This window comes from Entelurus aequoreus, linkage group LG05, assembly GCF_033978785.1.
Source record: "Entelurus aequoreus isolate RoL-2023_Sb linkage group LG05, RoL_Eaeq_v1.1, whole genome shotgun sequence".
In the NCBI taxonomy this organism is placed as follows: Eukaryota; Metazoa; Chordata; class Actinopteri; order Syngnathiformes; family Syngnathidae; genus Entelurus; species Entelurus aequoreus.
In genome coordinates, this window is record NC_084735.1 from 77,436,798 (window position 1) to 77,462,740 (window position 25,943).

At 35.3% G+C, this 25,943-nt stretch overlaps 1 protein-coding gene across 4 annotated transcripts in view; it reads left to right on the forward strand.

Moving 5' to 3' along the window:
- The first annotated feature begins 12,231 nt into the window (after positions 1 to 12,231).
- Positions 12,232 to 25,943, forward strand: part of castor2 (cytosolic arginine sensor for mTORC1 subunit 2) — a 37,003-nt gene continuing 23,291 nt past the window's right edge. The window contains exons 1-3 of one of the 4 annotated variants that reach the window (XM_062048953.1): positions 12,232 to 12,348; positions 12,430 to 12,548; positions 12,732 to 12,873. In XM_062048953.1, coding sequence (XP_061904937.1) covers positions 12,761 to 12,873 — 113 coding nt within the window. In that variant the 5' untranslated portion in view covers positions 12,232 to 12,348; positions 12,430 to 12,548; positions 12,732 to 12,760. The other 3 variants (XM_062048954.1, XM_062048955.1, XM_062048952.1) reach the window with 3 other exon arrangements.

A 25,943-nucleotide genomic window follows, 5' to 3' on the forward strand; every position in this document is an offset into this window, starting at 1 on the left:
AAGGATTAATTTATTAAATTAATTCTGGGATGCATATTTTTTTGGCTAATTTTGCAGCAAGTCTCATAGTTTAATTCTAACTATTATCACATGCATTTTTCATTTTGATATTCATAGTAAGTTGCAGTACAGTTTCCTATCTTCAACATTCAAATGTTTCCTACAATCACGGTATTTTTACATTCAAACCATTTCACAGTTAAATCGTTTTCCCTTTTACATTCCACTTGCATTTAAACAAGCATTCTTCAATATTCAAACCATTCCTACTGTACATTCAAACTTATTATTACAATAGTCAGCATTTCAGTTCAGCTCCAGCATTGGGCATTTACACACAATTCCTACTAGAATTGTATTTTCTAGTTACTAGTGCTATTGTTATTATACTATATATATTATACTATTATTATTAGTATATATTTCCCCACAAAAAAAATATTTTTTCCCATTTTATTTTATTATGTTAAACATAATTATTATTACATTATTATTTTTATTTTTTTAAATAATACTAATATCAATAAAAAAAATATCTTTGATTCATTTTTTTGTATCTTTTTTTATTAATTTTTTTGTAAAATTACTGCTTTACACCATTTTAACCAATTATAAAGTACAAAATCCCTTTAATAAACATTTAAATAAACATTTTAATAAATTTAACATAATAAAAAATATTCCATTTCTTTTTTTTTCTTCATTCAATCAACACCAGGCAACAAAAACTGATCCATTCAAATAAATCGGGAATTAAAAGGAGTATGTGTGGTTCAATTTACAACCACAATATATACATTTTGATATTACAGTAAATTAAGTGGGCCTTCAAAATAAAAACAGTTTGTGTGTGATGTCTCCCAGCCAACCCCCCCCTACAAAAAAGGAAAAAAATTACAAATGATGCATAAAAATTATTATAATATAATAATGAACCCAATAATAGTAATAAAAGTAGGTATGATAAAAAAAAAAGTTATAATTGTAAAGGGTTTACATGTAGATATTCCACATATTTGCATTTAAAATGCTTTTTGGAACCTTCCGCTAGTTTTATGGTACCAAAGGGCGTCCGCAGTTCTTTATGCTTCGGTAATATCAACATTTTTTAAAACACCTGACTCCTATTTAGTGTGAGTACCAGCTGGGATGCACGTCGTGTTTTTGGGGGGGAGTAAATCATTGATGAGTTGGAGTCTGCAGTGTGACCTTTTATAAATGTCCATCGTGCAAGGACTGCTAAGACAAAAAGTACTTAAGTGAGGTCACCTTCTGGTTCTTTACTCACGGCCAGACATTGGCCCACTAACACTTAAATGTGTTTTTATTTGAGCTTTTTATTATTTATTTTAAATTAGCGATTGGATCAAAACAGGATATTACTTCCTTAAACTGACCATATATTGTTGTTTTTCTTCATTTTGACTTTCATTTCACAACTTTACATTTTAAATTGACCATATTGAGCTAAATAATTAGTTAAAAGCGCTGATGACCATTTCTTAGGTGTTATTTAACTTATTTTAACCCGCCATCATTTTATTTCACACAGAGTATTTTTTTTCTCATTTAGCAATATTTTATTTTTAGTTGATAATGCTTCTATATAATATTAATCAAAATCTAAATTTCCTTGAATATATTTAACATTTTTAAACTTGCCAAAATTTTATTTATTATATTATTTAATTAAAATGTATGCTACTTTATTTTTTTATTAAAATTAACATCATTGGGCTAAAGATGTTATTGGAGTCTTTAATGTACATTCATTTGGCATTATTTAATTTGTTTTAAATTAGTCTTAAAAAAAAGGGATTTAATTCGATTTTTTGATCTTTTTAAAATATTTTTTAATAATTAATCTTTTTTTACATTTTAGATTTTTTTTTATGTTATTTAGTTGACGACGTTCAGCTAAGGGTTTGCGGATGCTCTGATCTCTTTTTTTTTTTTTAACTTAATTTAACCTTTTGTAGTTTAAAAAATATCATTTTATTTTATTTATCAGACTAACATTACTCAAGCTTAAAAAAAAACAGTCCATAAAGCTTTTTAGTCTCCGATATATCAAGATTTCAAGATTGTATTTTATTTTTTGAGATTTTATTGGAGTTTTTTATAATTTGTTACAAATTAACGACTTGATCAAAACATGAATGTACTTTTTTTAAAACCACCAACATTTTTTTTTTTTCATTTCGCAAGTTTTAATTTTAAATTTACGACATTGAGCTAAAGCATTCGTTAAAAGCGCTGACGAGCATTTCTTGGATCTTATTTAACTTATTTTAACCCGTCATCATTTTGTTTCACACATCTACGGTAGTGGTCTTGTTTTTCTCGTTTTACAATATTTTATTTTTAATTGATGGCACTTACATAAAATATTGATCAAAATGTCCTTGAAATCTTTTTAAACTTGCCAAAATGGTATTTACTATATTATCTAATTTAAACGTATACTACTTTATGTAATGATTTATTTATTTTATTCAAATTGACGTCACTGGGCTAAGGATGTTACTGGAGTCTCTTATTTCCATTAATTTGGCATTATTTAACTTTCTGAAACTGGTTCAAAAATAAATACATTAATTTAATTTGATTTCTATTTTTTTTTTTCAATTTTTAAAAAATAATTAAAATAGTTTTTAATTCGATTTTTTATTTGATTTAGTTTTATTGACAACTTTCAGCTAATGTATTGCTCAGACGCTCTGATCTTAATTTCCTTTGACCTAATTTAACCTTTTGTTGATTAAAAATATATTTTTTAAATTTTATTCATCAGACTAATCTAGACATCGCTGAAACTAAAAAAATAAAAATAAAAAAAAAACACTGAAGCTTTTTAGTCTCCTCATAGTAAAACCTGACCAATAGTTGACAAAAACAACTGATTTTCTCCCTTGAATGCAAGCTCAAAATCAAAAATTCAAGATTTTATTGGAACTTTTTACTATTCAATTTAAATTACCAGCTTGACGAAAACATGATTTTACTTTCTTTAATATTAAAAGATTGATCAAAATCAAATTTCCTTGACAACATTTAACCTTTTAAACCTTGCCTAAGTTGTTTTTTTTACATCATTTAATTTAAAATACATGTAACTTTATTGTATCATTTGTTTTCATTCAAATTGACATCACTGGGCTAAGGATGTTACTGGAGTTTGTCATTTCCATTAATTTGACATTATTTAACTAATAAAGTCCAAAAAAAGTAAATTTATTTTTAATATTTTTCAAATATTTTTTAATAAATAAAATTGTTTTTTTTACTTTTCTTTTCTTTTTTCAATTGACGACATTCAGCGAAGGGATTGCTCAGACGCTCTGATCTTAATTTCTATTGACTTAATTTAACCTTTTGTTGTTAAAAAAAAAACAAACTTTATTTTACTCATCAGACTAATCCTGAGGTCACTGAAGCTAAAAAAAAAAAAAAAAGGGAAAAAAAGCTTTTTAGTCTCCTCCCAGCAAAACCTGACCAATAATTAACACAAAAAAAACCGACATGTGATTTTTGTAACCTGTCTGCCTTTGTATGCAAACTCAATATCAAGATTTGAAAAGAATATCTGTAGATACAAAATAACAATGCATGCGTATGGTCTGGTTTTGTCATGAGATGACTTTGCATAATGTTTGATACTGTTTTCTGTATGTACAAAATACAACAATGTTAAAAGTGGATGCTTTAGGATGATGGTGATGACGCTCCAAGTCTTTCTTCTGGACTACATTTTGTACCCTCGGACCTTGATTGCGTTACCTGTCTGGCTGCTGTATTTTCACTATCTGGACTTTGATGTGATTTCAATCAATTTTTTCTTTGTTTTTCTGCTTCCTTTGACACTGTTGTTGAATGTATGTCTGACTTATGGTGTAAATGCATTATGTCAAATTATATTTTGGTCAAACACACCACGTGGACAGTTTTTGTGCTTTTTATGCTTCATTGTCAACAACTAGGGCCCCGTTTATACACTGCACACCAAATCTGATTTTTTTGCCCTCAAGTGACACAGATTGGATTTTTTTTGCCTGTCCAAACGCTCCAAAGTGCTTCAAATCTGATCTACCGTAAATCAGGCCACATCAGGAAGTAGTCCGAATCTGATATTCTCAAATGTGATTTCAGTCTGAACAGAAATGCGACCTGAAGGTGACTTTTGCGTCGTCTCTAAGTCATTCGTGTGCGCGGAGAAAGACACAGCCCGCCAGCGGAAATGGATACGTCATCACAACATTGGGTTTCGGTAAGTAAAGTGTTTTTTCGGCGACCAAATTTTCTGTGCGTCACTAGTCAATGGTGCGCAAATAACAGGCTATATGTAATATATGAAGATGTCCCCTATTTGCTTAAATATTACGTACATTGCGTAAGTTGTTTACCGTATTTTGCGGAGTATAAGTCGCCCCGGAGTATAAGTCGCACCGGCCGAAAATGCATAATAAAGAAAGAAAAAAACATATATAAGTCGCACTGGAGTATAAGTCGCATTTTTTGGGGGAAATTTATTTGATAAAACCCAACATCAAGAATAGACATTTGAAAGGCAATTTAAAATAAATAAAGAATAGTGAACAACAGGCTGAATAAGTGTACGTTATATGAGACATAAATAACCAACTGAGAACGTGCCTGGTATGTTAACGTAACATATTATGGTAAGAGTCATTCAAATAACTATAACATATAGAACATGCTATACGTTTACCAAACAATCTGTCACTCCTAATCGCTAAATCCCATGAAATCTTGTACGTCTAGTCTCTTACGTGAATGAGCTAAATAATATTATTTGATATTTTACGGTAATGTGTTAATAATTTCACACATAAGTCGCTCCTGAGTATAAGTCGCACCCCCGGCCAAACTATGAAAAAAACTGCGACTTATAGTCCGAAAAATACGGTACGTTAGTGAGTTGAAAAATAAAGCTAACATAGATCCATGCCATAAAAAGATTAGAACCCTCCAAAAATATATATATATATACACACACATATATATATATATATATATATATATATATATATATATATATATATATATATATATATATATATATATATATATATATATACATATATACACACATACATATACATACATATACACATACATATACACATACACGTATAAACATACATATACACACATACAAACATACATATACATACACATACATACATTTACATACATATACATACATATTAGAGATGTCCGATAATATCGGCCTGCCGATATTATCGGCCGATATATGCGTTAAAATGTAATATCGGAAATTATCGGTATCGTTTTTTTTATTATCGGTATCGTTTTTTTTTTTGTTTTTTTTTATTAAATCAACATAAAAAATACAAGATACACTTACAATTAGTGCACCAACCCAAAAAACCTCTCTCCCCCATTTACACTCATTCACACAAAAGGGTTGTTTCTTTCTGTTATTAATATTCTGCTTCCTACATTATATATCAATATATATCAATACAGTCTGCAAGGGATACAGTCCGTAAGCACACATGATTGTGCGTGCTGCGGGTCCACTAATAGTACTAACCTTTAACAGTTAATTTGACTAATTTTCAGTCATTATTAGTTTCTATGTAACTGTTTTTATATTGTTGTACTTTCTTTTTTATTCAAGAAAATGTTTTTAATTTATTTATCTTATTTTACTAATTTTTTTAAAAAGTACCTTATCTTCACCATACCTGGTTGTCCAAATTAGGCATAATAATGTGTTAATTCCACGACTGCATATATCGGTTGATATCGGTATCGGTTGATATCGGTATCTGTAATTAAAGAGTTGGACAATATCGGAATATCGGCAAAAAGCCATTATCGGACATCCCTAATACATATACACATATACACACATACACATTCATATACACACATAAATACATACACATACATATACACACATACATATACACACATACATATACACACACATATACACATACATATATACACACACACACACACATAAGCTATTTGTAATTATCAATTTAATGTTTTCTTAATAAAATATTTTGGTTTTGGGGGGAAACAATTGTAAAAGCCTGAAAAGTATGGATATTATTTAAAAAATGTAAAGAACATTATATCAAATCGAAAAACGATGTGGAGATATATATTTAGCTATTAAATCCAAAAGCTCATCAGCAGACATATCCCCATATATAAATTGTTGCTGTAATTTCACTCACTATTAAGTCCTCAATTTTATCAAGTGTATTTTTTAGATACTATATTTGAAAAAAAAAATCCATTGTTTTGTTCATTCGTTACAGTTGTTCCTTTGATCTAAGCGGTGTGTTGAGGTAATAAGCTTTGGTATTTGACACAAAGTCTATTCATGCATGGACAGGGAGAGCAAGTACAGTACCAGGTACAGTACTGTGGAAGATTCTCAGGATTTCACGTGGGTCACGCGGAAAAGATTACACTGTAGCTTAGCTGCACAAAACCACCCCGACAACTTGCTTACCTTGCAAAAATGAGTTGTACGGTAGATATTTTGTTTGCATTTCTATACGCCGGTGACATTGGAGCTTAATGAATAATTCAAATGTGACGAATGCTCGGCTAAGAAACGCAACGTGCTTGTTGGGTCTGAGGGCGGAATGTTCCCCTGGAGAGCTCGTCTTCGCCATAAAGCACAAGGAAATGGACTGTGTATTATTACCAAAGTAACTCAAGTGTAAGTCCTATTTACAATGTTTGCTTGGTTTAAACACTAGCAAATAAAGCATGTTACGGACGACCACTTTATACACAACTCATAAAAACACTTGACACCACATTTTGTCATGTAAAACGTAATTATAAGCTAAGCAAGCGCCGACAAAAACCTGGTAAGTCCATTTTAGGACAATTTCAACTTTTACGTGTATGATTAAACATGTATAGCTCGACAATCCATAAAAACACATTTTATTAAAAAAAAAGTGTGTATACAATGAGCTGAGCTAGCTACGAACTGTCCGATTAAAACCCTCTAAGTCAGTGGTTCTTAACCTGGGTTCGATCGAACCCTAGGGGTTCGGTGAGTTGGCCTCAGGGGTTCGGCGGAGCCTCCACCACGGAGGTAAAAACACATACGACTTATCATGTGAATAAAAACTTCTCCCTATCATTACGGATACCCCCAAACAATGTTCCCTCTAATTTTCCATCTGATTTGCAGGTTTGATTGATCGATTTAAACTTTTACTAGCAGATTGCATTGGAAGAGAATACATTATATGAAACAGTACAGTTTACACAGTACAGTACATATTCCGTACAATTGACCACTAAATGGTAACACCCGAATAAGTTTTTCAACTTGTTTAATCGGGGTCCACGTTAATCAATTCGTAGTAATGTGTGTAATTTGTTGTGAGTTCATGCACTGTGTTGGTTTTGTTCTTTGAACAAGGTGATGTTCATGCACAGTTCATTTTGTGCACCAGTAAAAAAACATGACTTTTTCTTGAATTCAAAAAAAAAAATTTTTTTTTATTTTTTACTAAAGAAGGGTTCGGTGAATGCGCATATGAAACTGGTGAGGTTCGGTACCTCCAACAAGGTTAAGAACCACTGCTCTAAGTTATGGCAAGTTTGGCTTAAGAGCGTAATGTCAAAAATGTGTTATGTATACACCATAGTTATTGCTCAAAAACATAGCTAGCTCACTAGCTGAATAGCTAGCATGTCCACTTTATGGCAATTATCACTTTTACATTTAATGGTAAATATGTGTAGCGAAACAACCCATAAAACATGTTTTATAACGCCATGTCTGCCAATGGTGAGCTTAGCGAGCTACTAGCTATCTATTTTTTTAAGCTGTCGGATGAAAACCTTGTAAGTCTGCTTTTGGCAATTTTGACTTACTAGTGTAATGTCAAAAAAAGTGTAGCTGAACAAACTTTTTTTTTATAACGCCATATTGGTATATCGTGAATTTAGCTCTAGCTCTCAAATGAAAACCACATACGTCCATTTTTTTTGGCGATATTGACTTTTGTGTTACGGTTAAAAACGTGTAGCTAACCAACCAAATAAAATATTCTTTAACTGTCTTGGATGATTCCAGCTGGCTACGAGGTATCTATCTTATTAAGATGTCGGATAAAAACCTTGTAAGTCCACTTTATGGCAATTGTGGTTTGCAAAGGTCAAAAAAGTGTAATTAAAAGACCATTTTTATACAACTCCATAGTAAGCTTAGCTAGCTGGTTAGCTTTAATTGATTGATTGAAGCTTTTATTAGTAGATTGCACAGTGAAGTACATATTCCGTACAATTGACCACTAAATGGTAACACCTGAATAAGTTTTTCAACTTGTTTAAGTCGGGGTCCACGTAAATCAAGTTCATGTTAGAGGAAAAACTCACAAGCGATTATGACGTTGGTCTTACTGTTAAAAACGTGAAGCTAACTAACCAATTAAATTATTTTAATAAGATCTTTCTGTGATGACTTTAGCTAGCTACTAGCTACCTATTTTATTAAGCTATCAAATGAAAACCTTGTAAGTCCACTTTATGGCAAGTGTAATGTCAAAACAAGTGTAGCTAAACGACCATTTTTTATGAAGCCATATCTGTATATTGTGAACTTAGCTAACCAGTTCACTAACTGGTTAGCCAGCTCTCAGATGAAACCCCATAATTCCACTTTATGGCAATTATCACTTTTACATTTATTGGTAAATATGTGAAGCTAAACAACCCATAAAACATGTTTTATAACGCCATGTCTGCCAATGGTGAGCTTAGCGAGCTACTAGCTATCTATTTTTTTAAGCTGTCGGATGAAAACCTTGTAAGTCTGCTTTTGGCAATTTTGATTTACTAGTGTAATGTCAAAAAAAGTGTAGCTAAACAACCTTTTTTTTTTATAACGCCATATTGGTATATCGTGAATTTAGCTCTAGCTCTCAAATGAAAACCACATACGTCCATTTTTTATGGCGATATTGACATTTGTGTTACGGTTAAAAACGTGTAGCTAACCAACCAAATAAAATATTCTTTAACTGTATTGGATTATTCCAGCTGGCTACGAGGTATCTATCTTATTAAGATGTCGGATGAAAACCTTGTAAGTCCACTTTATGGCAATTGTGGTTTGCAAAGGTCAAAAAAGTGTAGTTAAAAGACCATTTTTATACAACTCCATAGTAAGCTTAGCTAGCTGGTTAGCTTTAATTGATTGATTGAAGCTTTTATTAGTAGATTGCACAGTAAAGTACATATTCCGTACAATTGACCACTAAATGGTAACACCTGAATACGGTTTTCAACTTGTTTAAGTCGGGGTCCACGTAAACCAATTTCATGTTAGAGGAAAAACTCACAAGCGATTATGACGTTGGTCTTACTGTTAAAAACGTGAAGCTAACTAACCAATTAAAGTATTTTAATAAGATCTTTCTATGATGACTTTAGCTAGCTACTAACTACCTATTTTATTAAGCTATCAAATGAAAACCTTGTAAGTCCACTTTATGGCAAGTGTAATGTCAAAAAAAGTGTAGCTAAACGACCATTTTTTATGAAGCCATATCTGTATATTGTGAACTTAGCTGACCAGTTCACTAACTGGTTAGCCAGCTCTCAGATGAAAACCTCATAATTCCACTTTATGGCAATTACCACTTTTACATTTAATGGTAAATATGTGTAGCTAAACAACCCATAAAACATGTTTTATAACGCCATGTCTGCCAATGGTGAGCTTAGCGAGCTACTAGCTATCTATTTTTTTAAGCTGTCGGATGAAAACCTTGTAAGTCTGCTTTATGGCAATTTTGACTTACTAGTGTAATGTCAAAAAAAAATGTAGCTAAACGACCATTTTTTCTATAACGCCATATTGGTATATCGTGAATTTAGCTCTAGCTCTCAAATGAAAACCACATACGTCCATTTTTTTTGGCGATATTGACATTTGTGTTACGGTTAAAAACGTGTAGCTAACCAACCAAATAAAATATTCTTTAACTGTCTTGGATTATTCCAGCTGGCTACGAGGTATCTATCTTATTAAGATGTCGGATGAAAACCTTGTAAGTCCACTTTATGGCAATTGTGGTTTACAAGTATAATGTCAAAAAAGTGTAGCTAAACGGCCATTTTTATACAACTCCACAGTAAACTTAGCTAGCTGGTTAGCTGGCTCTTAGAGGAAAAACTCACAAGTCCCTTTTATGGCGATTATCACGTTGGTCTTACTGTTAAAAACGTGAAGCTAACCAACCAATTAAAGTATTTTAATACGATATTTCTATGATAACTTTAGCTAGTTACTAGCTACCTATTTTATTAAGCTATCAAATGAAAACCTTGTAAGTCCACTTTACGGCAAGTGTAATGTCAAAAAAAGTGTAGCTAAACAACATTTTTTTTAATAACGCCATATCTGTATATTGTGAATTTAGCTAGCTGGTTAGCTAGCTCCCAGATGAAAACCTCATAAATCCACTTTATGGCAGTTTTGACGTTTGTGTTAGTGTTTAAAATGTGTAGCTAACAACACCATATCTGTCTATGATGACTTTAGCTAGCTACTAGCTACCTATTTTATTAAGCTAGAAAATGAAAACCTCATAAGTCCACTGTATGGCAAGTGTAATGTCAAAAAAAAGTGTAGCTAAACTAAAAAAAATTAACAACACCATAACGCCACAACTTAGCTAGCTGTTTAGCTATCTCCCAGATGAAAACCTCATAAGTCCACTTTATGGCAAGTGTAATAATATTAAAAAAAGTGTAGCTAAACAACATTTTTTTAATAACGCCATATCTGTATATCGTGAACTTAGCTAGCTGGTTAGCTAGCTCCCAGATGAAAACCTCATAAGTCCACTTTATGGCAGTTTTTACGTTTGTGTTACTGTTTAAAAAGTGTAGCTAACAACACCGTATCTGTCTATGATGAGCTTAGCTAGCTACTACATATCTATCTTAATAATATGTCGGATGAAAACCGTGTAAGTCGACTTTGTAGCAATTTTGCCTGACAAGTGTAATGTCAATAAAGTGTAGCTAAACGACCATTTTTTTATAAAGCCATATCTGTATATCGTGAATTTAGCTAACCAGTTCACTTGCTGGTTAGCTAGCTCTCAGATGAAAACCTCATAAGTCCACTTTTTATAGCGATTTGGACGTTTGTGTTCCTGTTCAAAAAGTCTTGCTAACCAATCAATGAAAATGTTTTTATAACACCATATCTGTTTACCATACTTCTTAGGCCACTTTGGGAGGATTTAGCCATTTATGCACACTTAAGTTTGTGGCTAAACACCCAAAGAAAATATTTTCATAACAAGAAATATGTGGTAAAAGTTAGTTAGCATAGCAAGCTAGGTATCTATCTACCACAAGTTTAGTTAGCTAGCCGTCCATAGAAAATCAGTAAGTACACTTTATAACAATCTGTCTTTTGCGTGTGCTGTTTAAAGTATGCATCTAAAAAAAAAAATGTACATGCTGCATTCCATCATGTTTTCCTCATTTTCTTCACAACATGCAGTGCTTGCTGGAAAATAAAGATTTACATTTTGCTGCTAAAATTAATCTAACAAGTCGTTTTTTTTGTTTTATGTCACTTTTATGTTAAAAACTATATCCGATATGCTTTTGATTCCCGAGCGCGGCCACCGCTGCTGCTCAATGCTCCCCTCACCTCCCAGGGGGTGGAACAAGGGGATGGGTAAAATGCAAAGGGTAATTTCCCCACACCTAGTGTGTGTGGTACTTTAACTTTAACTTTATTTATTGGCCAAAAATTAGGGTGAGTCCACAGAAAATCACATATCTCACATTTTTATTGTTTTTATCCCCCCAAAAAAACCTTTTTTTATATTAAAATAAAAAACGTAAACCAGAGGTGGGAAAAAAATGTGTGGATTATAGTACATTGTACTCACTAGCAGCCTGGCATGCATATTCCAGCCTTTTTGGTTTTGCAGGTACATATTTTGCCAATAAAGTCATTTTGTAATTGCTCTTTGAAATCCAGCAGAACGGATTAAAGCTTCTTTTCTTAAACCATAATCAAATTATGTCAAAATCCCTTTAGTTGTTTATCCATCTGGTGGTTAGCGTCACTTATTGACCAGAACGACATTTCCCATCATGCACTTCTCTACGGACACGCCCCCTCTGAGATTGAATGGCAGGTTGTTTGTTTCACTGCGACCAGCTGCTGACTATTCCAGTCTAAAGAGAGCAAACATGGGGACCCATTGAAAACCTGCAACAAGCTCCCGTAACCCAAACGAAAGCAATTTCCTGTTTGGACCTGCTCGTTTCGAAACAAGGGTATTGAATTGCTTGTTATTGCCTTTATTTTTTTCACATTGATCAATCACACGATGTGTTATTACATGTAAACTAATTCAGCAGATTTAGGGGTGCACACAAAAACAATGAATCGCGCAGAACCATTCGGACGGTGTTCTCTGATAAGTCTTATTTTGAAAACCTGTAACCGGAAGCGTCTCATCACAGCCTTGAAGCAGGTCCATTTTTTCTTTCCTTTTTTTTTTAACCTCTGCTTTCTTCATTCCTCACTCTGCCTCTCTCTTCTCTGTCTCTCTCTTTTCTCTACGACTTTAGCTTGTCAAGCCTATTTATTTATTCATGCATGTGATTTGAAAGTGCCCCAGCTTTATTGCTATTTTAATTGTGTTGTTTTTACTTAGCTGCCCCTTCCAATGAGAAGACGTAAAAGATGGAGCTTCACATTTTAGAGCACAGCTTGAAAGTGGCGAGTATAGAGAAAGAGGGCATCCAGATTTGCACCCACGGATTAATAAAACTCGCCTTCCTGGCCTCCAAAACAAGGTACGTCAGCCATGGTAATTATCAACTAGAAAAAAAAGACGATTTAAAAATGTAGAGTGGCGTTTAAAAGGCTAGCGGTGCCATTTAAGCTAGTTCCGGTGGTTCATTGAACGCATCATACGCGCTAATTAAATGTGTTTTTTAAAAGAAGACCGTTCGTTAGTAACGATAACCAGGCCTATAACTAGTTGTCATTTGCTGGCGTTGTATCATTTGTAGCTAGGGGGAGTGTACGGTATATTAATATTTTGTGTATGACTGTAACTAAACCTGTGTCCTGCTATATTGTCACTTCTTTATGTGGCGTTCAGGGTCTGCATTCAACCCAAAGAGATGTTGCTGAGGCCTTCAGTGGTTGTTGCCTTTTTTTTTCTTTTTTTTTTTAGAGGCTATTAATATGTGCCTAAGCAGGTTAAGTTCCCTAAATTCACCATGTGAGCTCAACCAGGCTTTGCTGACAAACACCGTTTTGGGGGTTTTCCATCAAATAATTGATACTTTTGGCTTGTGGGTCTTAATGGTCTGTCTTTTCTGCAAATTAGAGATGGGATGTTCACGAACAAATAGTCTTTTGGGTAGTTTTAGGTGAACAATGAAAACTGGTTCTATGGAGTGAATTTACTGCCAAAACTTCACAAACACACCAAAAAATGTTTTACTTGCGCCCAAAGATTAAAATAAGTAAAAAAAACATTTTTTTTCCAATAAAAGATATCGCAAGTATAATCATTTTCTTCAACTAAAAAACGATTCACAAATGTAATTTATATATAACTTTTCGCAGTAATATTCCACCTTGCACGATCTATACACTTGCACTCAGAGTACCCGTAATTCAGGTGGTGCTGCTGAGTCAATTTAAGGCCTTTGCGCATGGTGCCGTCCGCCAAACATAACAAAGAAGCAGCATGGTGGGGAGTAAAATGGCGGTCAGAAGAGAGGTTGAATTCATAGGTTAACTTACAGATTGAGCTTGTTTCCCCTGGACTAGAAAATCAGTCAGTTAAAGGAAATTTAGAAGCATTTGGATTACCTTTTTTTTTTTTTTTTAAATATAAAAAAATTGAGAAATATAATTACAAAAAAATACAATTTTAATTGCATTTTATTTTGTTTATTTTTATTTGGACTTACTTTGAGTTTATAATTCTAAAAAGGTAGTTAAGCGTACACACTTTAGGTATGGTAGTACAATTTTGTACTCCCATTTTAATGTCTTTTTTATTGTATTTGTATTCATGTTATATCTATAATGCATTTTATTCTTATTTTAAGCGTACACACTTTAGGTATGGTAGTACAATTTTGTACTCACATTTTTATGTCTTTTTTATTGTATTTGTATTCATGTTTGTTATATCTATAATGCATTTTATTCTTATTTGTGTATTTTTTTTCTATATTAACCCCTTTTGTTTCTGACGCTAATGTGTTTGACGCTGATGTGTAATTTATTTGCCGAAACACACAGGGCACTGTTTCCTAGCGTGTCGATCTAATAAGCAACCATAGCACAGGCGAAAAATAGCAAGTAAAGAGCAACAATGCGATTGGAGCTGGAAATGATCAATGTGGTACAAATGTCACTTTTATCTCAACTGTTCATCTGAAATGGGATTATACACAAGAGGGTGTCCCGATCCGATGCTGATATCAACAACAACAACAAAAACATTATCAAATGATATCGACTTGCATGTAAAATCCCTGATACAAACAGTCCTGCAGTGCGTTTACTTGCGCAAAGCTGGACAGCCAATCTAAATGTTCTCCAATAAGCACAAAGTTAGTCTTTCAATTAGCATCTAGAATTTCAACTAAGCGCACAATAGCATACAAGCTAGACATATGTAATAAGTGTCCTTAATTGAAGAATATTGCAATCTAAAACAGCACATTTGTCAAAATATTTATTGTTGCATATTACTTACACATACAAAGTCTTCAAGGTAGAAGTGTACTAGAAAGTATCCAGTAACAAACGTGTTCGCATCATTCAGCTTACTGTGTCATGAGTTTAACTTTATAAACTATTGTACAAATAAAAAGATACCACTCCATTTCAACTCAAAGAGGAACTGAACTTTTGGGGAATTTTGCCTGTCATTCACAATCCCTACGTAAGACCAGAACACACGTTTTTCTTTTTTGTATGCATTCTAATTTGTAATACACAGCTAGTATGAGATGGCCAACAATGCTGCTAATGGGAGGGCTCGATTGCACCCATAAAGCCCTCTAAAAATAAAAAAACACAAGAAAAAAACGCCAGCTATACTCTTAATTTACATCTCGGGACCTGAACATTAACCAAATATTTGCAACGTTGCTTTATAAGCGCTTACTTTTCGTGACGCTGTGAACTGGCTTCTATCCAGCTACTGACACACTGAGCCAGCGAGCTGCTGCATCGCCTCTAAGTTAGTAGAAGTTAATTCTAGATTATATATCATGCCTCTCACTTGTATAGTGGAAGTATGTGGCAATCAACTGAGAAATAGGTCAACTTTGAAATCCAACTTATACCTGAAAATGGCGAGAAAGACATGAAGACGCTTCTTTAGTTTTTTGTGTGAGGATTATGATTAATTCTTCATCTAAATGGGAAGATAAACATCCCATCAGTCAGCATCCCAGTGAGAGCAGACATTGTACAGTAAGTGACTGTTTTATTATGTTTGTAGTTTGTATTTCTTGTTTAGCACTGAGCAATACTACTACTTACTGATTCAGCATCTAAAACTTGTAACTCATCCTTTGTATACTCAGGCTCAAAAATATAAGTGTCTGGATCATCATTTGTACCAAAGAAGTTGTCGTTGTCTCTCATGAAGTCTGCCATGATCAATAGTGTTGTTGTTGAAGGAAATAACGTTGTGATGAGAATGCGAAATTAATGCACCGCCGTATGCTTAAAATGAGCAAAATACGTAAATATTATGTCAGGATATTATGTATGTACCTGTTACTACAATACAAATACACTTTACCGAAGGTTGATGGAAGTTTTTTTTAAGAGTACTTTATAGGCAGAATAAACCAATTCCCATTGTCTCCATTGTTAGCTGACTTTTGCTAGTGTTTATTTATGAGTTAGAATGCATTAAAAAAAAAAACATGGGTGCTTGTCTTTCATAAGGATTGTGAATGATAGGCGCAACTCCAAATAAAAAGGTGCAGTTCCCCTTTAAAGACAGCATAAGTCCATTCCAGACTGTTCATAATAAATAATTAGTGTTTTTCATACCTACCATTGTGCTCTCTTTTACAAATGTCACTTGATAAAATATTTTCTAAAACTACAAAATAATATCGTAACAAATCAATATAGGTATCTGCCAACACAATGCTCCAACATCGGTATAGGGCACCCAGAGTATACACAGCAAACAACCAATCACAATGGGTGTGTATACACGCAATGTTGTGTAATGTTATACACAATGGCAGTCGTAACTCTACAGTTTAGAGTCTAAACTGTCACACAAGTTTGTAGGCCCAATATTCACGCAAATGTTCAAATTTCAAAAACTATAAAAAGGTTGTACGTTGACACTAAGCATAGCGTATATATTATACTCATACACTTCAATAGCATACCTTAAAGGCCTACTGAAATGAATTTTTTTTATTTAAACGGGGATAGCAGATCTATTCTATGTGTCATACTTGATCATTTCGCGATATTGCCATATTTTTGCTGAAAGGATTTAGTATAGAACAACGACGATAAAGATTGCAACTTTTGGTATCTGATAAAAAAAAGGCTTGCCCCTACCGGAAGTAGCGTGACGTAGTCAGTTGAACATATACGCAAAGTTCCCTATTGTTTACAATGATGGCCGCATGAAGTGAGAGAGATTCGGACCGAGAAAGCGACAATTTCCCCATTAATTTGAGCGAGGATGAAAGATTTGTGGATGAGTAAAGTGCAAGTGAAGGACTAGTGGGGAGTTGAAGCTATTCAGATAGGGAAGATGCTGTGAGAGCCGGGGGTGACCTGATATTCAGCTGGGAATGACTACAACAGTAAATAAACACAAGACATATATATACTCTATTAGCCACAACACAACCAGGCTTATATTTAATATGCCACAAATTAATCCTGCATAAAAACACCTGCGTGTTTGTTATGCTAGCTCCTAGCTCCTCTGCTAGCTCCTAGCTCCATAGAACACGCCAATACAATTCAAACACCCGATCAACACACACAATCACTCAGCCCAAAAGACCGTTCACCTAACCCAAGGTTCATAAAGCTTATATATTTAAAAAAAGTTACGTACGTGACGCGCACATACGGTCAAGTTATCGAATGTTTAGCAGCCAAGGCTGCATACTCACGGTACCTGATATTCAGCTGGGAATGACTACAACAGTAAATAAACACAAGACATATATATACTCTATTAGCCACAACACAACCAGGCTTATATTTAATATGCCACAAATTAATCCTGCATAATAACACCTGCGTGTTTGTTATGCTAGCTCCTAGCTCCTCTGCTAGCTCCTAGCTCCATAGAACACGCCAATACAATTCAAACACCCGATCAACACACACAATCACTCAGCCCAAAAGACCGTTCACCTAACCCAAGGTTCATAAAGCTTATATATTTTTAAAAAGTTACGTACGTGACGCGCACGTACGGTACGGTACGTGTTATGCTAGCTCCTAGCTCCTCTGCTAGCTCCTAGCTCCATAGAACACGCCAATACAATTCAAACACATGATCAACACACACAATCACTCAGCCCAAAAGACCGTTCACCTAACCCAAGGTTCATAAAGCTTATATATTTAAAAAAAGTTACGTACATACGCAAAAAAAAGCCAAAGCTGCATACTCACAGTAGCACGTCTGCGTCTTTGTCATCCAAATCAAAGTAATCCTGGTAAGAGTCTGTGTTGTCCCAGTTCTCTACAGGCGTCTGTGTATCCAAATCAAAAGTCCTCCTGGTTAGAGTCTCTGTTATCCGAGTTCTTCCATCTTGACTGCATCTTTCGGGAATGTAAACAAAGAAGCGCCGGCTGTGTACTGTTGTGGCTGACTACGTTCGAAAAATACGTCCATTTCGCACCGACAACTTTCTTCTTTGCTTGCTCGGCTTCCTTCTCCATAATGCAATGAACATGATTGAAACAGATTCACGAACACAGATGTCCAGAATACTGTGGAATTATGAAATGAAAACAGAGCTTTTTCGTATCGGCTTCAATGTGGAAGGCATACCCGTGTTCGCCGGGCTACGTCACACGCATACGTCATCCTCAGAGGCGTTTCGAACCGGAAGTTTAGCGGCAAATTTAAAATGTCACTTTATAAGTTAACCCGGCCGTATTGGCATGTGTTATAATGTTAAGATTTCATCATTGATATATAAACTATCAGACTGCGTGGTCGGTAGTAGTGGGTTTCAGTAGGCCTTTAACAAGTGACATTTTCGATATGAATCCTCTTCCCTGGTGCAACTCCATGTTCGTATTCTTTGAAAGAACCTTAAAAGCAAAACAACTTTAATTCCTACTGGCCTCGTCCTACGGCAGAACGCCAACATTTACGACGGCTTTAAAGGCATAATAAATTGAGAATTCTGTCATTTGCGGTCAACTTCATTGTAGGGCAACCGCATCTTGACGGAGTGCACTACTTGGCCACAACCAGTAGAGGCACTGTTGTCTAAAGAGTGATTTCATTATGGCCGCTGGAAGAAGAGCATTTTTCCTGTCTCGTTCAAAATAATATAAAAAAAAATCCCCCATAGTCACTAAAGGAAATTAGTCGCTGATATTACCTTTCCGATCTCCGCACTTCCTCCATTTTATTGAGGCAACAACCTTGGCTGCCTTTGCCTGCTGATAAGCCTCCTCAGCAGCATATTTTCCACCTTATCGCAGGCTCACTCAACTATCAGGCCTCTTTTCTCCACTCAATTCCATTTCCGTGCTTCCTGGTCCTTTTTTTATTGTCTCTTACCGCTTTGCTATTTTGATGAAAAGAGATTTATCATGTGTTCCACACTAATGTGAGCCGAGGACACAAGTTGGGAGCAGAAGTGGAATCAGCTGATCTGAAACGAGCTCGGCCAGCTGGCTGGCTTGTACTGCAATTAGAAGTCGCCATGGTGACACCTACTACTCACCAGCACGGTGACATAAGGGTTCGCAACTGGGCGATTTGTTTCGATTGATGCCTCTCATTGATCTGTTCGTGTTTGTGACGAGGGGTGTTTTTATTTCTTTATTTTACAAAATCCTCAGGAAAATGCTTGAGCAAGCCATTAAGCAAAAGCCTCTAACAATAAGGACATCTTTATTTGAACAGTAAACCGGAAGAAAGTAACTTCCGGAAAACCCAGACCATCAATTAGGATAAAATATGTAGGTGGTGCAACCTGCTTAAGTGGTCAACCCGTTTATGTCACCAACCATTTTCTTCTTATTACTAAAAAGTGCCTGCTTAAGTTGACGTTGACATAAACATGGACAGCCGACCATTTGACCACAGAGGGTCAAATGGGACTAAATCAAATAAATAATCTTTAAATAATTTCTTAAATGTGTCTAATTAATTATAATTGTAATTAAATACATAAATGTTAAGTGTATTTGATGTAAAAGTACATTTAATTATTTAAAATCATTATTATTGATTTTATTTTATTTCATGATGAAATTGATTTCCCGATTGTATTATTTAATGATTTATCTATTTATTGAGACAAAATCAAATAAATCTTTATTAAATACATACATGTTATTGTCATAAATGTATTTATTGTAAAAGTACATTTAATTATTGAATCATTTAAATATTTAATTATTGTATTTCCCGATTGTATTAATTATTCAATGATTTATTTCATGAGACAAAATTAAATACATCTTTAAATAATTACTTAAATTTGTCTTAATTGTAATAAAATAAAAAAAATTTAAACGTGTCAAATGTATTTGATGTAAAAATAAATGTAATTAGTTGAACATTTATTATTTCAATATTGAATTATTTATTTGATTAGATTATTTTCATGATGAAATTTTTTCCCGCTGTTATTCATTATTTAGTGATGTATCTATTTCACAAATTTATCTGTCAAAGTCAGTGGGCGGGGCCCACACAAATTCGGTCCAATGATTAGTCTGAAACCTGGAAGTCTGTTTTACAACATGGCGCCTAAGATATAGCCTGACTTTTTCAAGACTTGGTGGTATTTAGGTTTATGTTGCTGTGTGTTGTAGTATTGTTAACTTCATCATCATTGCTAAGCATTGTGAAATATTAACGTAACTACTGTCTAATTACGCTGCGTTAACTCGTGCACACAGTCACTTTCTGTTCCGTGCGAAGTAAGCTTCAGAATAATTCTATCACAGCAACTAACAAAAAAATAAAACATTTATTTAGCCACCTACTTAACAGTATGCAATATAAAAACATGGACAAATTAATACATATGAACAATGTCAACAAACTGTCGCAGATTCAATAATCGGCCATTCCCATGTCTTGGACCAAAGTCCCAAGTGAATGTGCAAGCAATGGCTAGTTTTGGTTCCGGTTATGTTGACATAAACGGGTTCCAGTGTAATATCTTAAAGAGTCAAGGTAATTTTTTATTTTCTGCCTTTTTTGATTGATTGATTGATTGATTGAGACTTTTATTAGTAGATTGCCCAGTGAAGTACATATTCCGTACAATTGACTACTAAATGGTAACACCCGAATATGTTTTTCAACTTGTTTAAGTCGGGGTCCACTTAAATTGATGCATGATACAGATATATACTATCATATATACTATCATCATAATATAGTCATCACACAAGATAATCAACAGAGTATATACATTGAATTATTTACAATCGGGGGTGTGCCTCAAGCTAAGTTAAAAGTAAAATTAAAGTACCACTGATAGTCACACACACACTAGGTGTGGTGAAATGACCCTCTGCATTTGCTCCATCCCCTTGTTCCACCCCCTGGGAGGTGAGGGTAGCAGTGAGCAGCAGCGGTGGCTGCGCTCGGGAATCATTTTGGTGAATTAACCCCCAATTCCAACCCTTGATGCTGTGAGTGCCAAGCAGGGAGGTAATGGGTCCCATTTTCATAGTCTGTGGTATGACTCGGCCGGGGTTTGAAGTCACGACCTACCGATCTCAGGGCGGATACTCTAACCCAGGGGTAGGAAACCTATGGCTCTCGAGCCAGATGTGGCCCTTTTGATGACTGCATCTGGCTCTCAGATGAATCTTAGTTGACAGTCAATCAATCAATCAATCAATGTTTACTTATGTAGCCCTAAATCACGAGTGTCTCGAAGGGCTGCACATGCCTCAAAGACATCCTCGGCTCAGATCCCACATCAGGGCAAGAAAAAACTCAACCCAATGGGATAACAATGAGAAACCTTGGAGGGGACCGCAGATGTGGGGACCACAGTGGACGTCGAGTGGATCTAGTATAATATTGTTAGTCTAGTCCATAGTGGATCTAACATAATAGTGACATTGGTAATCACAGTGTTAAAAATAACGTTCAAAATATAAAACAATCTCATGCATTTCAATGCATCCATCCGTTTTCTACCGCACCTGTTCAAGAAGTCGTATTAATGGTAAGAAGTATTTTATTTAGTATTGGTTAGCTTCAGAATAACAATGTTATTAAGAAGAATAAGAGACTTGTTATACTCTAAAAATGTTGGTCTTGCTTAAAAATGCACGTATTTAGTGTTACAAAAATATTATATGGCTCTCATTGAAATACATTTTAAAATATTTGGCTTTCATGGCTCTCTAGGCCAAAAAGGTTCGCGACCCCTGCTCTAACCACAAGGCCACTGAGCAAGATAGTGTTTCCTTTTATTACACTAAAAAAATAGTCCTATTCATTTTGTTTACATGTGGCCATGTCATTTGTGTCTCCATGATGGTTGTTTACAATTTGTGCTTTTTACAGAAGAACGAGCGATCACATTCTTTATAATGTGATGCGTCCTTGAGCAATAGAGAAGACATTTTTGAGATTTATCTTCTGAATGATGACGAGTGATATGTAACTGGGGAGTAGAGATCGCATGACTCTGCTCACACTGACGTGTTTCTGGTATAAGTCAAATCAAAGTCTAATCGGAGGCAGCTAAAATAAAACACATTAGCGATAAATAATGAGTGTATTTGTGATGTCTGTCGACTCGCAAAGACATTCTGCTACGCTCCCAAATTGAGGAACTCCCCTCCCTGCCCTCCACAAATATTTGATGTAATTAATGTTTCTGCTTGGGAAGCAGACAAGGTTGTGCAGAGTTCAGAGCGTTGCAGCAGCAGCAGCAACAACAACAACTCTATCAAAGACTCCTTGTGAAGTTCCTTACTCTCGCTGGGAATTTGACTAATGCGGCGAACCGTTAGCATTTAGGGCCTGAATACAGCGGTCGTTACGTAGGCCTTGTAATGACGCAGGGACAATTAGTGCACAACAAAGTGAGTCAAAGGACCGGCACCTTCTCGCGGTTTTTCGCACCTGAAAGACGAAAATGGTGCGTATTCAGCTGCTGATCTGCTGTTTTTATTAGAGAGAAATTGTGAAAAGGTGTCTCTTGCTGGGGTAACATACTCTTGATAACAGTTTTTAAACAGGATTAGATACAAGGTCCAATACAACATTTCTATTGAAAAACAGCCCATTATAGAGATAATAATGCTTAGTTATCAGATGTCTTCATTATTGTAATTCACAACAGTGTCCAGCTGAGGAAGGACTATTTGTAGTACTCTTTATGTGTGACAAAATACTAAAAACAGCCCTCAGTATGATGCAGTGAACACTATGGATGCAGCGATTCGTACATTTCATATCACGGTTATTGTGACCTAAGTTATCAGTTATTGATTGATTGTTTGATTGAAACTTTTATTAGTAGATTGCACAGTTCAGTACATATTCCGCAAAATTGACCACTAAATGGTAACACTTGAATAAGTTTTTCAACTTGTTTAAGTCAGGGTCAACGTAAATCAATTCATGGTACAAATATATACAGTAATTTCCGGACTATAAGCCGCTACTTTTTCCCCTCGTTCTGGTCCCTGCGGCTTATACAAGGGTGCGGCTTATTTACGGCCTGTTCTTCTCCGACACCGACGAAGAGGATTTCGGTGGTTTTAGTACGCAGGAGGAAGACGATGACACAATGATTAAAGACTGACTTTTCATATACCGGTAGGCTGGTTATTTTGATAACGTACAGGCGAAGCACTTTGTATTACTTTGCACCGTTGTATTATTTGTACTCTGCACGAATGCTGTTCGCCATGTCAAAGATGTGAAAGTTTGATTGAATGATTGAAAGATTTATTGTTAATAAATGGGACGCTTTGCGTTCCCAAACAGTCATCTCTGTCCCGACAATCCCCTTCGTGGTAGCAGGAACCCCTATATACTACGGTAATTACACATCAAAACCCTGCGGCTTATAGTCGGGTGCGGCTTATATATGGAGCAATCTGTATTTTCCCCTAAATTTAGCTGGTGCGGCTTATAGTCAGGTGCGGCTTATAGTCCGGAAATTACGGTACTATCATCATAATACAGTCATCACACAAGTTAATCATCAGAGCATATACATTAAATTATTTACATTATTTACAATCCGGGGAGTGGGATGAGGAGGGTTTGGTTGATAACAGCACTTCAGTGAGTTCAGATAGCATAAGAACAAGTGTATACATAAGAAATACATTTGATTATTTACATTTGGTTATTTACAATCCGGGGATGTGGAGGAGGGAGGGTGTTAGTCAAGGGTTGAAGTTGCCTGGAGGTGTTTTTTTATTGTGGTTTTGAAGGAGGATAGAGATGCACTTTCTTATACACCTGTTGGGAGTGCATTCCATATTGATGTAGCATAGAAGGAGAATGAGTTAAGACCTTTTGTTAGATCGGAATCTGGGTTTAACGTGGTTTGTGGAACTCCCCCTAGTGTTGTGGTTATGGCGGTCATTTACATCATGGAAGTAGTTTGACATGTACTTCGGTACCAGGGAGGTGTAGCGGATTTTATAGACTAGGCTCAGTGCAAGTTGTTTTACTCTGTCCTCCACCCTGAGCCAGCCCACTTTGGAGAAGTGGGTTGGAGTGAGGTATGATCTGGGGTGGAGGTCTAGAAGTAACCTGACTAGCTTGTTCTGGGATGTTTGGAGTCTAGATTTGAGGGTTTTGGAGGTGCTAGTGTACCAGGAGGTGCAAGCGTAATCGAAAAAGGATTGAACGAGAGTTCCCGCTAGAATCTTCAAGGTGCTTTTGTTGACCAGAGAGGAGATTCTGTAGAGAAATCTCATTCGTTGGTTGACCTTTCTGATTACCTTGGTTGCCATTTTATCACAGGAAAGATTAGCCTCTAGGATGGAACCTAGGTAGGTGACCTCATCTTTCCTGGTAATCATTAGTATCATGTTATTGTTGGATCAGCTTTATTGGCCAGGTGTGTTTCACACACAATAAATTTGACTTGGTAGATTGTGCTCTCTTTGTACAATGTAAACGATTAAATTCAATATAAACAAGTCCTGAAATAACTGTGTGCCAGGCTAATATAACAGAGCAAAAGGATGATGAAGTGAACATGAGTAATGAGTAATGAGTGAACAGATGACAGATTAGTTCCAGGGTTATTTCACAGCAACAGTTCTGACTCTAACTGTTTAGCTTTCATCAGTCAATAGCCTGGGTGAAGAAATTGTTCTTATGACGCGTTGTTTTGGCGTACAGTGATTTTAACTCACTTTTTTTTAAATAAGTATAAATAAGGCAACACCATGTGTTTGTAGAAGTTTAGATTGGGGTACGACAATGTGTCTTGTGGTCATGTTAGCATCGAAAGTAGCTAGCGATTAGCACGGTAGCTGCTGCGCTAGGAAATGAGAAATATCACCGTAAGTTAATGGCAGTGCGTTAATCAATCACAGTTTTTTGATAATTGAAATTTGAAATGGTAATACTAACCGTTGGGAATTTTACTGCGGTTTAGCATGGACACCGGTAATCGTTACATTCCTAAAAAATAGTAAGATCAATTGGTGTATATTAACAATAAGCACAAGTGGAAATAAAACAATGTTCAACTAAAGTAAACGTTTGTAAATATACTAAAATATAAGTAAAGTGTAACCAATTTAAGATATAGCACAGTTAAATTACTGAGTAGTTACTCAATTTATTATTTTATAAAGGTGATTATCTGCAGAATCGTTTTCAAACCAGTCTAAACTTCTCTTGGGTATTGAACCCATTTTAAATACAGTTGTACACATTAAGAACAATTACAGGCATACAGTATTCCATCCATCCATTTTCTACCGCTTGTCCCTTTTGGGGTCGCGGGGGGTGCTGGAGCCTATCTCAGCTGCATTCGGATGGAAGGCGGGGTACACCCTGGACAAGTCGCCAGTATTGTACTTACAAAAGATGCAGTTACACAACATCACGTCTTGTCAAAGCACATTCCTGTAAAATGAAAAGTGCATTACCTTGTTGGACAACAACCTCTGCCTGATTCGTAGCTGCAGAATTTAATTTTTTTTTTTACCATAGAGGTAGCACCTTTGAAACATTTTTAAATTAAGAGTACATTTGCTAGATTTACAAATATGCAGAGTAAAATATTTTCAACACAACTTAAGTAAAAGTACAATTTCCAAAATGTGTGTCGTTTCCCGCAGGACTGCAATCTGTGGCGTTTGTGCTGGGGTGGGAAGTGAGGTCAGTAGATGACCCCATCGTCTAATTTACATAATTGGCCCTGACATATGTGAGCAATCTACATGAAAAGGAAAACAAATCAGTTTAGAATAACTAATGAACCGTCTTGGTAACACTTGATTAGGTTGGTGAGTCTTTTTATTCCCTGTCAGACGAGGAGGTGTGTAGCGTTCACATTTTAACCAATACCTCCGATGCCAATTTTCAGTACTTTTGTGTGTGCTATCCTTCCATCCATTCTCTACCGCTTGTCCCGTTGGGGGTCGCGGGGGGTGTTGGAGCCTATCTCAGCTGCATTCG